The 15,257-nt window shown below is 29.9% G+C and overlaps 1 protein-coding gene across 2 annotated transcripts in view; it reads left to right on the top strand.

Annotated features, from left to right (window-relative positions):
* The window catches only part of LOC123266666, a 77,986-nt gene extending 62,979 nt beyond the window's left edge, over window positions 1–15,007 (top strand). For both annotated transcript variants that reach the window (XM_044731013.1, XM_044731014.1), the window contains 8 exons: window positions 9,940–10,595; window positions 10,680–10,755; window positions 11,558–11,731; window positions 11,871–12,395; window positions 12,467–12,680; window positions 12,811–12,927; window positions 13,003–13,209; window positions 13,358–15,007. In XM_044731013.1, coding sequence (XP_044586948.1) covers window positions 9,940–10,595; window positions 10,680–10,755; window positions 11,558–11,731; window positions 11,871–12,395; window positions 12,467–12,680; window positions 12,811–12,927; window positions 13,003–13,209; window positions 13,358–13,602 — 2,214 coding nt within the window. In that variant the 3' untranslated portion in view covers window positions 13,603–15,007. The remainder of the gene's footprint in view (window positions 1–9,939; window positions 10,596–10,679; window positions 10,756–11,557; window positions 11,732–11,870; window positions 12,396–12,466; window positions 12,681–12,810; window positions 12,928–13,002; window positions 13,210–13,357) is intronic.
* Window positions 15,008–15,257: the final 250 nt, after the last annotated feature.

The raw sequence follows: 15,257 nt of genomic DNA, 5'->3' as shown, positions 1-15,257 counted from the left end.
TCAATGAAAACAGAATAAAATAATGAATCAAATAAATTTATCGCTGGTACATATTTAATAATATGATTCTGATGAATAAAAGTAATTGCAAATTGCTCATCAGTCCGTATAAGAAAATTTTTTTTAACTTTAACACGAGCATGACTTGTAACCAGTTGCATAACGAAAATTATATGCTCTGGTTGTAGATACGTTATTTTAGAATTCTTTATCTATTATTATATATGTACATGTTAAGCGAAAATTCTCCAAGTTATTCAAGTTTGAAGTATAAAGTAATAAATCCTTCGTAAAATTAACACATACATTTCATTTGTGTTAAACTCTTTTTTTACACACAATCTTTGTTATTTTAACACGGTCCGTTGATGTTGAAAAAGTAAATCAAATTTATGTTAAAATTTTCTAAAACCGGTTTGTTCATTTTAAGACATTAATTATATTAATCAATTCCTATTAAGCAATTACTTTAAATGATTCAATTACGTGAAATAAATAATTCATTTTCAAAAAAGAAGCCGTTAATGTAAACATTTCACTAACAGCTACTCCTTATTAATGAAATAAATTTAATACTTATTTAAAAAATTTAAAAACTAAATAATTTAAATATCTAATTGATAATTTTTTTCACTAATCATGACATTTGTTTATCAATTCAATATTTTAATAATTTTCCTGTTTTTCAAATTTCATTCAATTCAGAAAAATAATTTAAAGTTTTACGTAAAATTATTTGGAACCAAATCAATACCGTAGGTAACTTCTGTAAATTTAATACAAAGTTTCTGATATTTGATTGCGCACCAAGCTTCTGTGCGAAAAGAACACAAAATAATGTCATTAATTTACTCCCGACTGGATGCAGTATAAAGAATAATTTAATTGGAGGTCTCGAAAAACTTTTTATTGTATCCCACATTTCTCTAAATCTAAACAAAATTGGTTGAGTGACCTTTCAAAATATTCAAAATTCCATACTGGTAGTTGTGGTGGCTATAATTTTAATTAAAATATTTTCTCTCTGACAATCTAATTATTTCTAATAGTAAACAGTGAACAACTTGGCGCTAATATAAAATGTTTTTATTTCTTCTTCTCTGTTTTGATGTTAGTAGTATGGGAAATGACGTACATAGATGGTACATCGGTAACCGAGCGTAATTTGAAATGTACTAGCCAATATTACTTAATGATGCTGAAAAAAGCTTTTTTAACACTTTCTTCACCAAAATAAACAAAAAAATTATAAAAACGGTTGACCCTGAAGGCCATCCCTGCAACTTCCCGCTAATTCCATACTTAGGCGCTTAAAATTGCACCAATGACGTTTTTGAGCTCTTCGAGCTCAAAATATACAATTTATGGGTTATTTTGAGCTCTCCAAGCTCAAAGAGATTGCTTTCCTATGCTTTTGAGCTCTTTGAGCTCAAAAGTCTGATAGGGATTTGATGACACTATTTTTTGAATTTTTAAACCGCAATAACTTTTGAATGAATAAACCGATTTTCACGCGGTTGGCAGCATTCAACGCAGTTTTTCAAGCCTCACAAAGAATCTCAAATTTTGAATTGATCGCGCTAGGAATTTTGGAGTTATTCCGAAATAACACTTTTTTCGGTTTTCTTTCATTCACGATATCTCTCGAACGAATCAACCGATTTTGACCGGACTGGTGGCGATCGACGTGGTTTTTTGAGGTTAAGAGCTGATTAGTTTTTGGAATTGAACCATCAAGCCGTTTAAAAGTTATTCCAAAAAAACCACATTTGAAAAAATTTTTTTTTTCAGTTTTTTGAAGATTTCTCAAAATCTATTGATCTGAATCGGTCCAAATAGTTTTCAAAATCTAAGTTTGGTCAAGCCCTTTCGAATGGCACCAACCGCGATGAAGTCGGTCAAGCCGTTCAAAAGTTATAAGCGGTTCACATACTTTCACACACACACACACACACACACACACACACACACACACACACACACACACACACACACACACACACACACACACACACACACACACACACACACACACACACACACACACACACATACATACATACATACATACATACATACATACATACAGACACCGTGACAACCTCGCGGGGATAGTCAGGGAAGCTTCCTGTGACCTTCAAACGTCGAGATCTGATGAAAACTCGGTTTTTGCAAAACGGGGTGAAAACAATAACTTCCCGATTTTTGAAAATCTTCGATTTTCGTAGCGGGAAGTTAAAAACTATTTTACATCTTTTAAATATTTAAAATTAAATATTAATTTTAGTACATCATTTTTCTAAAAAAAGAAATTTTTTTTTAAGCATGGTAATATTAAACTTTTCAAGTTACAAAATCTTGAATCTTTAAGATAAAAATTGTAATTTTAACTCAAACTTTTTGCACAAAAACAAAAAATTTTCTGTTATGTATAGTAATTTTTTCTATCTGTGTACATCGTGCAGACAATAAGCGTAGTACTGTTGATGCCAAGAGTTATGCTCATATTTTTTCGCATTACAAACATTAGTATGAATACATATATTCTTATATATAATATTCTTGTTATTTGTAGGTATATATGTAAATATATTGTACATAAAGATCTTAACAGCATAGCGCACGACTGGCGTTTAGCTATTTCAAGGTAACGGCGTTGGCGCCTCGAGTTCACGCCCTCGTGCGTTTATGCGAGCATAAGAATAAAAGGATAAAGCAATACAGCAATGCAAATAAATAAAAAAAGCAAATCAGCAACACAAGGTACTGATACAAAAGGCTTAAGAGTGAAACGAGAAAATCCAGACAAGAACAGATGCCATGCATTATATTACTCGCAATGCTCATACAAATTGTTCGGACCCAAACTGCTGCACAGTTCGTATTATAACAACTCTAGAGCACTGGAGTGAATGCCGTAAATTTCTTTTTACATAAACTATATCCAGCTATTCGCAACCATTTGGTCTAATGTCTACTGTCTACTACTCTCTTAGCTTGTTTTATTTGCGAATCTGACAATTTGTTGATTGCAGTGCTTCTTTTCTTTCTTTCTTACCCTGCTGAAAGTTGCCTTTTTTTATTATTTGTTTTAAAGATTTCAAATGTACGCTGAGAAAAAAATTATAGTCTTTGAAGTAAAAAAATTTCAACAGAATAAAATGAAAATTATGGGTTGAATGTTGAAGATATGACAAAATGATAAGATATCTTTTTTGAAGAATATTAAATTTTCTGTAACATATGTTTTTGTTTATTTTTTGTATCGCTCATATTTTCGCCAAAAATTACATCACAAGTCAAAATTTATATCCATTAACTTTAACCCCTGACAAGCACACTGGGTAAAAAGTATCCACCCCAAAATTTTATTTCATTATAATTCTTTGTGTACATTTAAACTTCGACAGTATTTTTATCTATTTTAATTGGTACGAATTAATTTAATATTATATCTATTTTATAGAAAATTTTTTGAGCTTTGATTTAAAAAAAAAAAAATTCTCTAACTTTATTAAGGTATTACCCTCGCCAGAGTCGTTTTCTTAGAATTTTTTTTAAACTTTGGCAGGTTAATATTTATATAATTCTGCATCGATTGACGCAATTTGAGAATTTTTGACCGTCTAGTTTCCGAGATATTTAATTTCAAAGTTTGAGTTTTGAACGCTCTTATACATTACGGTATACGGGATATCGAAAAGTTTACCTACAAAAATTTTTATATCTCAGAAACTTTTCTTAGGATCTTTTTAAAAAACTAGAGTAACGTTAACTAACAACTAAGCAATTTAAAAAAAAAATTCATTGATAATTACCACACAGTTTCAGAGATATTTATTAATAAGTAATGAAAAATTTACCAGACTTTAGCCGAGGAGGGGATACGTTAATAAAGCTGTGGCAACAGAGCAAGTTTTGTGAGCCGCGAAAGAAGTATGAGGCGCGCATGCGCTGACAAATTTGAAAAGTTTAATTTACGTTAGGTGTAATATTATAGTTATTAATTTTATTTATTTAAAAAAAATAATGATTATTTTATGAAAATAAGTATTTTTCTATATTTATAAAAATTCAAAAAATTATCAATTTTAATATAATAATATTTATTAATCTTTCATAAGTTATAAAAATAATAGTCAGATGAAAAAATAAAAAAAATACTAAAATTTAAAATTAGTTAATACATCAACATAAAAAAATTAGTTACTGATTTTTCTGAAAAAACAAAACATTATTGTCAATTATTTTTTTCTATTTGTTATTTGCACAGTTATTTTCATATTTGCTAGAAATTTCTGTCGTTTTTCAAGGACTTTTTTTATGAATCGTCCTTTATAAGTCAATTTTTCAGACATTGTAATTATATTTCTGAATAAATGTATGTAAATAAATAAATAAACGCATGTGTCAAAACAGAGGTTAGTCTACAGTTAGTCCAAAACACTACAGTATAACCACTATAAAATGTCTCAACGCTCACGCAGTGTTGCCAGACTTTTCAAACGATCAGTTTCTCGTTCGTGATTGGCTGAAATAAGTACATAAACAGCAAAAAGTTTTAGGCTTGTCAATATTGACTATCCAGTATGTGTACCATACACTCTAGCATAAACTTTTGACGACGGAAGTCGCGAGGGTAATACCTTAAGGACCAAGATATTTGAAAATAAAATATGTTGGTTACTTTTCACCCTCAATGCCTAAAGAGGTATACGGTTTAGATGTGTGCTTGTCAGGGGTTAATATATAAATTAATTAAGTTTTTTTTATCTTAACCAATAAGTGATAACTATTTAATTGCATTTCAAACTGAAATGAAATTTTTTTATAGCGTATAGAAATTACTCTGATTTGGACGATAGCCAAACTTTGAGCTCAACTTTGAATTATAATATTTAAACACAGACAAAATATTAATGAATAAATTAAAGTAAATTTTAAAGAAGAAATATAAAAAAAAAATAAAGAAAAGTAATATCGTCGTACCGTGAGATTTTTGAATCTAGGCCTACAGTAGAGGACAATCCTCAAAACTGTGATAATGATAATTATGATCATGATAATGATGAGAAATGACAATAATGAAGATGACTTAAGAAATATATAAACGAAAGCATAAGTGTAAGTGTATGTAGTAAGAGTACGTACAACTTTCTTGACTCACATTCCGTTCTGGTCAGCAACCTGGCTCACGGCGACTGCCTCTATATCTTTCTACTCCTCCACCTTTTACATTAGCTCGTAAAGGCCTTACGGGCCCTCTGTACCACTCGAGAGTTTTACACGCAAGAGTGTGTCCAACCACATTACCAAGATAAAGAGTTGAGTTGATGTTGAGAGTAATATGTAAGGCCCCTCGATGAAAGTAAGAACCTGGAACTTGTTGAAATAAATAAGCGATGCCTGTATGAGAAAGCCATGTGGCGGAAGATCAATGACGATTCGAGGATTTCACCATGTAATGACCTATCCAATCGTCCATAACCATCCCCTATATTTATCTTTTATCATTATTCTTCATCATTTTATTTTTTTACTGCTGGATATATTTTAATTCTGCACAATTAACTGGAAAATTCTGAATTATTAGTTGACTTTTACTTGATCAGTAACAAAGAAAATAACAATGAAACAAATTTTAATTTTAGCTCATTAATTTTAATTTTAAATTAAATATTAAAATAATTTAAAACAAAATTAGTATTTATTAGATAAATTTTCTAAGGCATTGTACTAATTTAAATCAAGTACTAAAAAGTTTAATAGTATAGATAATAATTAGTAATTAATTCTAAAAAAAATTAATTAATTTGATCCAAGAGAAAAGCTCTCGAACGAAAAAAAACTTGAGAGGTGTCAAGGGACACCCGGATGGAATGAAGTTCCTTTCGATTAATTAGTGAAGAAATTGTCATAAAATTTTATTTTATTTAGAAAGAAGAAACGAAAATAACCCTGATAGCTATCCAATCGTAAAAGTTAACGTTAAAATGCAATCCAACTTATACACAATCTAGTGCCGGAAATTCACTTTAACTTTTCTCAATATCTTGTAGTACAAGTCTTAATATGAACTTTTAGTGAAGTTGAACAAAACACTTATTGATATGGCAGATTATCAGAATTTGTTTCTTTTTTACATCGGTAGGTAATTTATCGGTAAAAAAACGAAGCACAGTAAAAATTTTTTACTACCCCGCACGGAAAAAGTATATATTCTGAAATATATTCCAGAATATATCCGAGAATATATTCCGAATATAACCCGTTTTGCCCAAGGAATATATTCCGGAATATATGGGCATGCACTCACTTGTATTCCGTTTTACTCCAAATTTTTCTCTGGTCTATAGTCTGGTTTGTCGTCAGATCTATGGTCTGATCCATCGTATATATACTGAATATATTATATACTTTTGAAATATATTCCTTGGGCAAAACGGGCTATATCCGGAATATATTTAGAATATATACTAAAATTAAAATATATACTTTTTCCGTGGGGGACGTACATAACAAAAAAAACAATATTTTATAGTTCGACCGGGGAGTCGAACCCGGGTAGATTTGTTACGAGGCAAGTTCTCTAATTTTATTCTTTTGAAAACATCCAAAAATTTTATTCTTTTGAAAACATCCCTGAACTATAGCGAACATAACAAAAAGAAAATTTTTGAAATCGGTCCACCCGTTTTTGAGCTTTAGCGAGACTAACGCACAGCAATTTATTTTTATATTTTTTTATTATTTGATGATGATTAATGATAATGATTTTTTTGCTGAACTGTCGATTTTTCAAAAAAAAATTTTTTATTGAATCATCTCTGAACTGTAGCGAACAAAACAAAAAAACAATTTTGAAAATCGGTCCAGCCGTTTTTAAGTTTTAGTGAGATGAACACACAGCAATTCATTTGTTTTTGTTTTTTTAGCTGAACTTTCGGGTTTTTCAAAAATTCTTATTTCTCTAAACCATCTCTGAACTATAGCGAACAAAAGGAAAAAAAAATTTTGAAAATCGGTCCAGCCGTTTTTGAGTTTTAGCGAGACTAACGCACAGCAATTTATTTATATATATATATATATATAATATATAGATAAAATGTAAAATTGTATTTGCAGTTATGAATATAACGTGTGTGAGTTAATTAAATTTAAAAGTTTTTTGTTTTTAGCTATGACATTAAAGTAAGCAGTCACTTGACTATTTTTTAATTTTTTTTAACAAATAAATTTGTTCCAAAAAATTATTTATAAAAAATTGCATTATTAATTTTTGTAAACTTCTACATGTCAATTCATTTTTCTAATTATTTTTTACCATAATTTACTTGTTAAAAAAAATTCTTAAAATTATCAAATGTCAGCTAGATTAATTTTCATTTTTAGCTTTAAAAATGTTAAAAAATGTTTTAATAATTTATTAATAAAAATAAATATCTGAAATTATATGATGTTTAATTTTCTTAAATATAAAAATACTCTGAAACCTTTTATGAAATTATTTACAAAGCATTAAAATTTTTATTTATCGTCCTATTATTTTTCATTAATTTTTTATAAGAAGTGATTGACAATTAACTTGCAAAAAACTTTTTTAAATCATGGTTTTCTAATCAACTTGAAGGTCCAAATAAATATAACTTGAAGCAACATTGATTTTTCTATAAATTTTACAGTTAAAGTTACAGTAATTTTTCATTAAAAAATCTTCCGACGTTAAGTTACTATACAATTTCAACACAAATTGTATATAAACTTTACTGTACAAGTCTTGGAGTAAAGTTAACGTTAACTTTGACTAAACTTCCTATACTTACTACAAGTATTTTTATAGTAAGTGTGGCTATCAGGGAACTGGCTTGCTTTCTATAAGAGAGAGAGAGAGACAGACAGACAGAGAAACATGCGCACGCCGCACGGCTTATAATAGCTTACTATAGCAAAAAGTGTCGTGACAACTTTTCGTATGAATTTTTTCCGTCTAGCCCCCTTTCGCAACGCGCGATAAGGAACTTCGTTCCAAAAACATTATTTTCGCGAGTTTCATTATTGTGAATCAAGCAGAAAAATTTTGAACTAAACAATTTTTCTTGATTTAAGAATTTTTTGTCTTGGGTCAAAAGTTTTTCTCTTGAATTAACTTCATTTTTTTTAATACAATATTCCAAAAATAGCTTTTCTTATCTCCGTACGTTACTCTCAATTTCTCAAAGTCTTCATCCCTTTACAGACAATTTGAATATTAACAAACGGTTTCTGTTATACTTAAGTTGCAAAGAATGTATAAAAATTTAATCATTTAAAAAAAAAATTGAATGTAGCATTAGCTTACAACATATTTAAAATCATAAGGAACATTGAAATATAAAAAAAATTAGGAAAACGGTTGACCCTAAAGGCCATCCCTGCAACTTCCCGCTAATTCCGTTAATACCTGGCCGCTTTTTGAGCTCTTCGAGCTCAAAAGTACAATCTGTGTGTTGTTTTAAGCTCTCCGAGCTCAAAAAGATACCTATTTCTATGCTTTTGAGCTCTTTGAGCTCAAAAGTCTGATAGAAGTTTCATGGAACACTATTTTTTGAATGTTCATACCGCAATAACTTTTGAATGAATGAACCGATTTTTACGCGGTTGGCGGCATTCTACGTAGTTTTTTAAGCCTTATAAATAATTTCTAAGTTTCAATTGGTCAAACAAGAAATTTCGGAGTAACTCTGAAAAAACACTTTTTTCGGTTTTCTTTCGTTCACGATATCTCTCGAACGAATCAACCGATTTTGACCAGCTTGGTGGCAATCGACGTGGTTTTATGATGTTAAGAGCTGATTAGTTTTTGGAATTGATCGGTAGAGCTGTTTGAAAGTTATTCCAAAAAATGTCGAAGTTATGTTGAAAAAATCCTTATTTCCAAATATTTCGTCGAGGATATCTCTCGAACTAATCAACCGATTTCCACGTTTTCGGCGGCAATCGACGCGGTTTTTAACTTCTGAAATTATTCTATATCATCAAAAACGATCTGAGAAGAAATGACGAAGTTATGTGAAAAACACTTTTTTCGGTTTTCGCTTTTCTTTCGTTCACGCTATCTCTCGAACGAATCAACCGATTTTGATCGGGTTGACGCCGATCGGCGTGGTTTTTCAAGCTTAAGGGCGGATTAGTTTTGAAGTTGATCGATAGAGCCGTTTAAAAGATATTCCAAAAAAACTACTTTCAAAAATGATTTTTTTCTTATTTTTTTTAAGATTTTTCAAGATTTCTTAAAATCTATCGGTCCGAATCGGTTCAAATTCTCAGGAAATCTAAGTTCAGCGTAGCCCTTTCGAATGGCACCAACCGCGATGAAATCGGTTCAACCGTTCAAAAGTTATAAGCGAGTCACATAGTCACACACACACACACACACACACACACACACACACACACACACACACACACACACACACACACACACACACACACACACACACACACACACACACACACACACACACACACACACACACACACACACACACACACACACACACACACACATACATACAGACATAGTGACAACATCGCGGGGGTAGTCAGGGAAGCTTCCTGTGACCTTCAAACGTCGAGATCTGATGAAAACTCGATTTTTGCCAAACGGGGTAAAAACAATAACTTCCCGATTTTTGAAAATCTGAGATTTTTAGCGGGAAGTTAAAAATTTAATAAAATAATAAAAAACATTTAAAATATTTTCTTGAAAATTTGTAACTTAAATTTTAAGTTCACTCTGTTGAAATACTTTATGTCTTGTAATATAAATTGAAATCTACCTATCCATGTTTGGTAAAGCCGACGTGATGTTTTTTATTATTTTTATTGTCTGCAGAACAATGATGCACTTCATTTATTGTTTGCTGGTATAATTACTACATATGTGTATTTTCATTACAGAGACATCTGGACAAGGGTAGCGACCTAGCAGAGGCAGCGGGTACCAGTGGACTTGGTGATTTAGCGCATTCGCTAAGAGAACACTTGAGGGACTTTGGTACCAGGTTGGAAGATCGCCGAGAGTACTTGGAAGATACTTCAAGATGTTGTTTGCTCCAAGACCGGGCTCAGGAGTGGGCACACGAGGCGAGAATCGCAGCGAAACACTCTGGATTACGTGGGTTCCACACGCATCCGATGCCAGTGGAGCATCTTGATGAGATGATGAGTCTGGCTGAGAAACTTGGAAATGAGACTCTTATTGAACAATGTAAGAGCATAAGAAACAAGTGTCTTGAGTTGGCGGAACTGAGAAGTGGTTCTGCGCCCCAGAGTCCATCGCTCAGACGATCTTTTGCAGCAGCTTCCGAGTCCGCGGCTGAATATAACTCTTGGGATGATGACAGCAATCCTGGAAGTTGTACCACGGATAACAGTCCAGCTACCGGTGAATCACGTCCCCAGCTGGACAATATTGCTGAGACCGGTGAAAACACACAACAGGATCTTGATACGCCGCCGAGAAGTCCTGCTGGTCGGAGACTCAATAAACCCCCGGTTAATTCTCATCTTCAGAGGTCACCGAGTATCGCTCCCGCTGGAATGAAGGCTAAAAAGTACTTATTCTTATTTTTTATATTATTTTTTTAATTCAAGAATTTTTGTTGGAGATTGTTTTATTTATTTTTGTTTTGTTGCAGGACTATTTTGCTTATCATGCGAGAGATGATACAAACTGAGAGAGATTATGTTAAGTCTTTAGAATACATTATTGAGGTAATTTTATTTTAATATTTATTATTTTTTTCTATATTTAATTACTCGCTAAAAAAAATCGACAAAAAATTAGATTCATGTAAAAAATTTATTTTTAAAACTTAAAATCACAAAAATTGAAGCCGTAGAAAATTCTTCACTTTCTATATATGTAGCAGAATAACTATTTTTTTAATGTTTTAATGTATCCGTTTTTTTAGTAATAATATTATTTGTAAAATTAGATAATCTTTGTGTGAAATTTTTTAACTCAGAAATTGATTGTTTTTGCACCTATCGACTGTATATATATTATAATTATTGAATAATGTGAAAAAACCAGTTTCTCGAAAAAAACGCGTTGAGTAAAATGAAAATTGAATTTTTCTTTGTTGACATAATCTCCAACCTATGAAAAACCTCAATTTAACTAATTTTCTAAAAATATTTTTCAATTATTTCGACCCTAAATCAGTTTTTATTCCAAAAATAAATATTCTAAGTATAAAATATTTTCACAAATAAAATAGTTTCAAGAAAATTTGTGCAAAAATTATAATTTCAAGTAAAAATTAATTACTTTATTTCTATTATATTGATATTTATAGTTTAGTAAATACTTTGGTAAAGTAAAAATAAATAAACGATATACTATCTTCCATTGTTCATTTTACAAGTATAAATTTATAATTAAAAACAAATATTTAACTTGACAACTTAGTAATGCATCCTGTTTACATTTATTTAAAAAAATAAAATAAGAGAAAAATTATAAAGATAATATACTTTGATTTGAAATTTATTTGTATAATATTTGTTTAAGAATTATGTTCCTGAACTTGTGAGAGAAGATATTCCTCAAGCGATGAGAGGTCAGAGAAATGTTATCTTTGGTAATGTTGAAAAAATATACGAATTTCACAGTCAGCATTTCCTTCGTGAATTGGAACAATGTGAGCACAGTCCTATGATGGTTGGCCAATGCTTTTTAAGACACGTGAGTTTTTTTTTCTTCATATTTAGTAGACATTTATTTCTATTTAAGCCGTAGATAAATAATCAGTAAACTTTTAATACTTTTTGTTAAAAAGAAAAAAAAATTCTACCACTAAACGTGACTTTTATTTTTATAACAGGAAAACAAGTTTTATCTTTATGCCTTGTATAACAAAAATAAACCAAACTCAGACTCGTTAATGGCAGAGTACGGTACGAGATTTTTCAAAGCAAAACAACTCGAACTCGGTGATAAAATGGATTTAGCAAGTTACTTATTAAAACCTGTGCAACGTATGGGAAAGTATGCGCTTCTTCTTCAGCAGCTAGTGAAAGCGGGTACTGATTTGTCCGAACAACTCTCTGGAAAAAATGAAAAAGATAATCAAGAACAGGATATCAATGGCGTAAAACCTATTGTTGAGGGTGAAGCTGATCTAAGAGCTGCTGAACAGATGGTTCGATTTCAATTACGTCATGGTAATGACCTTCTGGCAATGGATTCACTCCGTGATTGCGATGTTAATGTTAAAGAACAGGGTCGGCTTTTGCGGCAAAATGAATTTTTAGTCTGGCAGGGCAAAGGAAAAAAATGTTTACGCCAAGTTTTTCTGTTTGAAGATTTAATTCTGTTTAGTAAAGCTCGAAGATTTCCTGATCGCAAAGTAAATATTTGAATTATTATACCTAATAAAATTTATTTATCTATAGTTATCAAAATAATATTTTATTTTAGAATCTAGATATTTATATCTACAAGCACAGCATTAAAACCACGGATATAGGCTTGACGGCTGTTATTGCTGATTCACCAACTAAATTTGAAATTTGGTTTAGAAAAAGAAAACCCGGAGACACTTATACTTTACAATGCGCCAGTGAGGATATTAAGAAAACATGGACTGAAGAGCTGAGCAACCTTCTTTGGAAGCAGGCGCTTCGTAACAGAGGTAAATAATATAATCAATAAATTATTTTATTAATTTAAAGTTTACATTAATTTTATAAAATTGTTACAATTGTTATCTTTGATTATTTCAAATTAACAATCAATGGATTGATTTTTTTTTATTTGTATAGAAGTGCGCCTTGCAGAAATGTCAAGTATGGGAATTGGAAATAAACCTTGTCTAGACATTCGACCCAGCGCGGATCAAATAAACGACAGATCAATCAGCGTGGCTCAGCTGTCAAAAAGTAAATATTGCATGAAATTTATAAACTTGCTGAACCTGTAGATATTAATTTTGTTTATTTATATTTTTTCTAAAGCTCCGAGGTTTAGAAATTCAATAGCAGTATCAATATCCGATGACTCTAGCCGCTGTAGTCGTAGACCCAATAGTGTAATATCAGTGAGCTCGTCTTCAAGTAGTGGAGGAAGCAGCGGAGGTCCACAGACTGCTTTGCATCTAGGCTTAGATGCTAGTCCACGACTTCATCATCGTAGTACTACTCTTAATAGCCAGTGTAGTGTTGGTAAGTCACTTGATGTTGATTTAATTGTAGTGAAAAAAATAAATTTTAATAAATTGGTAAAAACAATGTCGATCGTGTAAAAATAAAATAATTTACATTGTAAATATTTAAAGCAACATAAATAATTTTAAACAATAAATATTTACAGAAAGCGGAATAATTGCGGATATTTCAATAGTATCTGACGACGGAGTAGATAGCAGTGAAAGAAGCCACTGGAAATCAACGTTAGAAAGTCCAACTTCATCTCATCCACCAAACAACACTTCAACGCCTCTTCAGTCACCAACGAGTTCTCATGCAGCACCAGTGCCAGCTTCTACTTCATCAACTTCTTCCACAGACGTTAATAATACGTCACCGTATGATGCGGATATGTCAATAAATCTGTAAACTAGTTGAATATTATTAATTTAAAATAGTGGCAAAAAGTATAGTTGTATTTCTATTACTGTAGATTTAAAACAAATGACAACAAACTATAACACTGGCCCCTAAGTGCAAAAGCCAAATATTTTAATTATTTTATTTTATTTAATGTTTTATTATTTTTTTTTAATTGGTTATTTTTAAGGCACGTGTGAATTGTTTTAGAATGGCTTGAATGTTAATTTATATACACGTATTATATATTAACTGTAATATTTAAGCCAATCTTAAGACACACACACACACTCGGTAAACAATGACTCACTAGAATTGCAATTGATGGTTTTTTAAAACTAATCGAGTAATTGATTTGTAACAATATTTGCATATTTAGTTACAAGCGAGTCGACTGTGTGAGTCATAAAATTTATTTTTTTTTTATTTTTTCATATTTTTATTAACAATGTCCGCTGCCAAGATATCATAATTGATATCTTTTGGACAGTGGTCGGCACGATAATTTTATTTGATTTAGGCAACGAGTACCAAAAGATAAAAAAAAACAAAATCAATTACTAAATTATGAAACTATTAAATTGTTTATATTAATTTCGTACTATTTTTATTTGCTTTTATCTTAATGTTATAGATGAATATTTTTATTTGTTTTATTTACGAGAGCACAAATCATAGATTGGTACGGAATGACGAAATATTCGATAATCTTTTTATGAAGAAAAAATTACTGACTAAATATTGCTACTAAATTTTATATATTTTTTGTCGTCATTTATCATAACAGTTATTAAATTAATATTTAATCGGTAATATTTTTTTTTACTTTTAACAAAAGATTATGAATATTTTATCATTTTATAAATAGTACCTATTTATATATTTGTAATTTTTTAATAATAACAATCCAGTCATAACTATTCTCTTTAGATATTTATTAATATATTTTTTAAGTATGTATGAAACCACTGTTAAAGTCCCATTTTATATCAAAGTACTTAAAGAAAAAAAAAAGATAAAAAAAAATTATAATAATAACCACAACAAAACATTTAACAATAATTCATTAATTGTATATACTTATTATTACATTGAATATGGTTATTTCAGTATTGTATTTGCATCAAACACCGATGTATTTTATTACTTAATATCAAATATATTATATTGGGTGCCTTTTTTAGCAAAATAACTCATTTTAAATTTAATAATTTATTTTTTTATCCCATTATTTATGTAAATGTCTCAATAATGTTTTTTCATTGTTAACGTTGCATCCGCTGTTGATTTTTAATGACAATCTATCAATATTCATACGTACTATTGATAATAAATTTTAAATATTAATTTGAGACATTTATTCAGCCCAAGAAATTTAATTTATCGCTAAAGACTAAATTTCATACAATTAAGTCTAAAAAAAATGAAAAATTTTTTATACTGTAATTAAAAATTCATCTCATATTTGCAGTACTTCTTTAATTAACAAATTACTTATCTAATATATTTTTATTTTATATAAAAAAAAAACTATGTATAAAAATTTTTTATTGTATTATTTTTTTTTAATTATTTCCGTGATCATTACTCCATTCATCTTATTATTTTGTTTATTTAAATAAATAATTTTTAATGTTAAAAAAATAACTTTAATGAGTTTATTA

Source organism: Cotesia glomerata, linkage group LG6, assembly GCF_020080835.1.
Source record: "Cotesia glomerata isolate CgM1 linkage group LG6, MPM_Cglom_v2.3, whole genome shotgun sequence".
NCBI classification, from domain to species: Eukaryota; Metazoa; Arthropoda; class Insecta; order Hymenoptera; family Braconidae; genus Cotesia; species Cotesia glomerata.
Note: the sequence above shows the minus strand (reverse complement) of the source record. Positions and strands in the feature narration are given on the sequence as shown.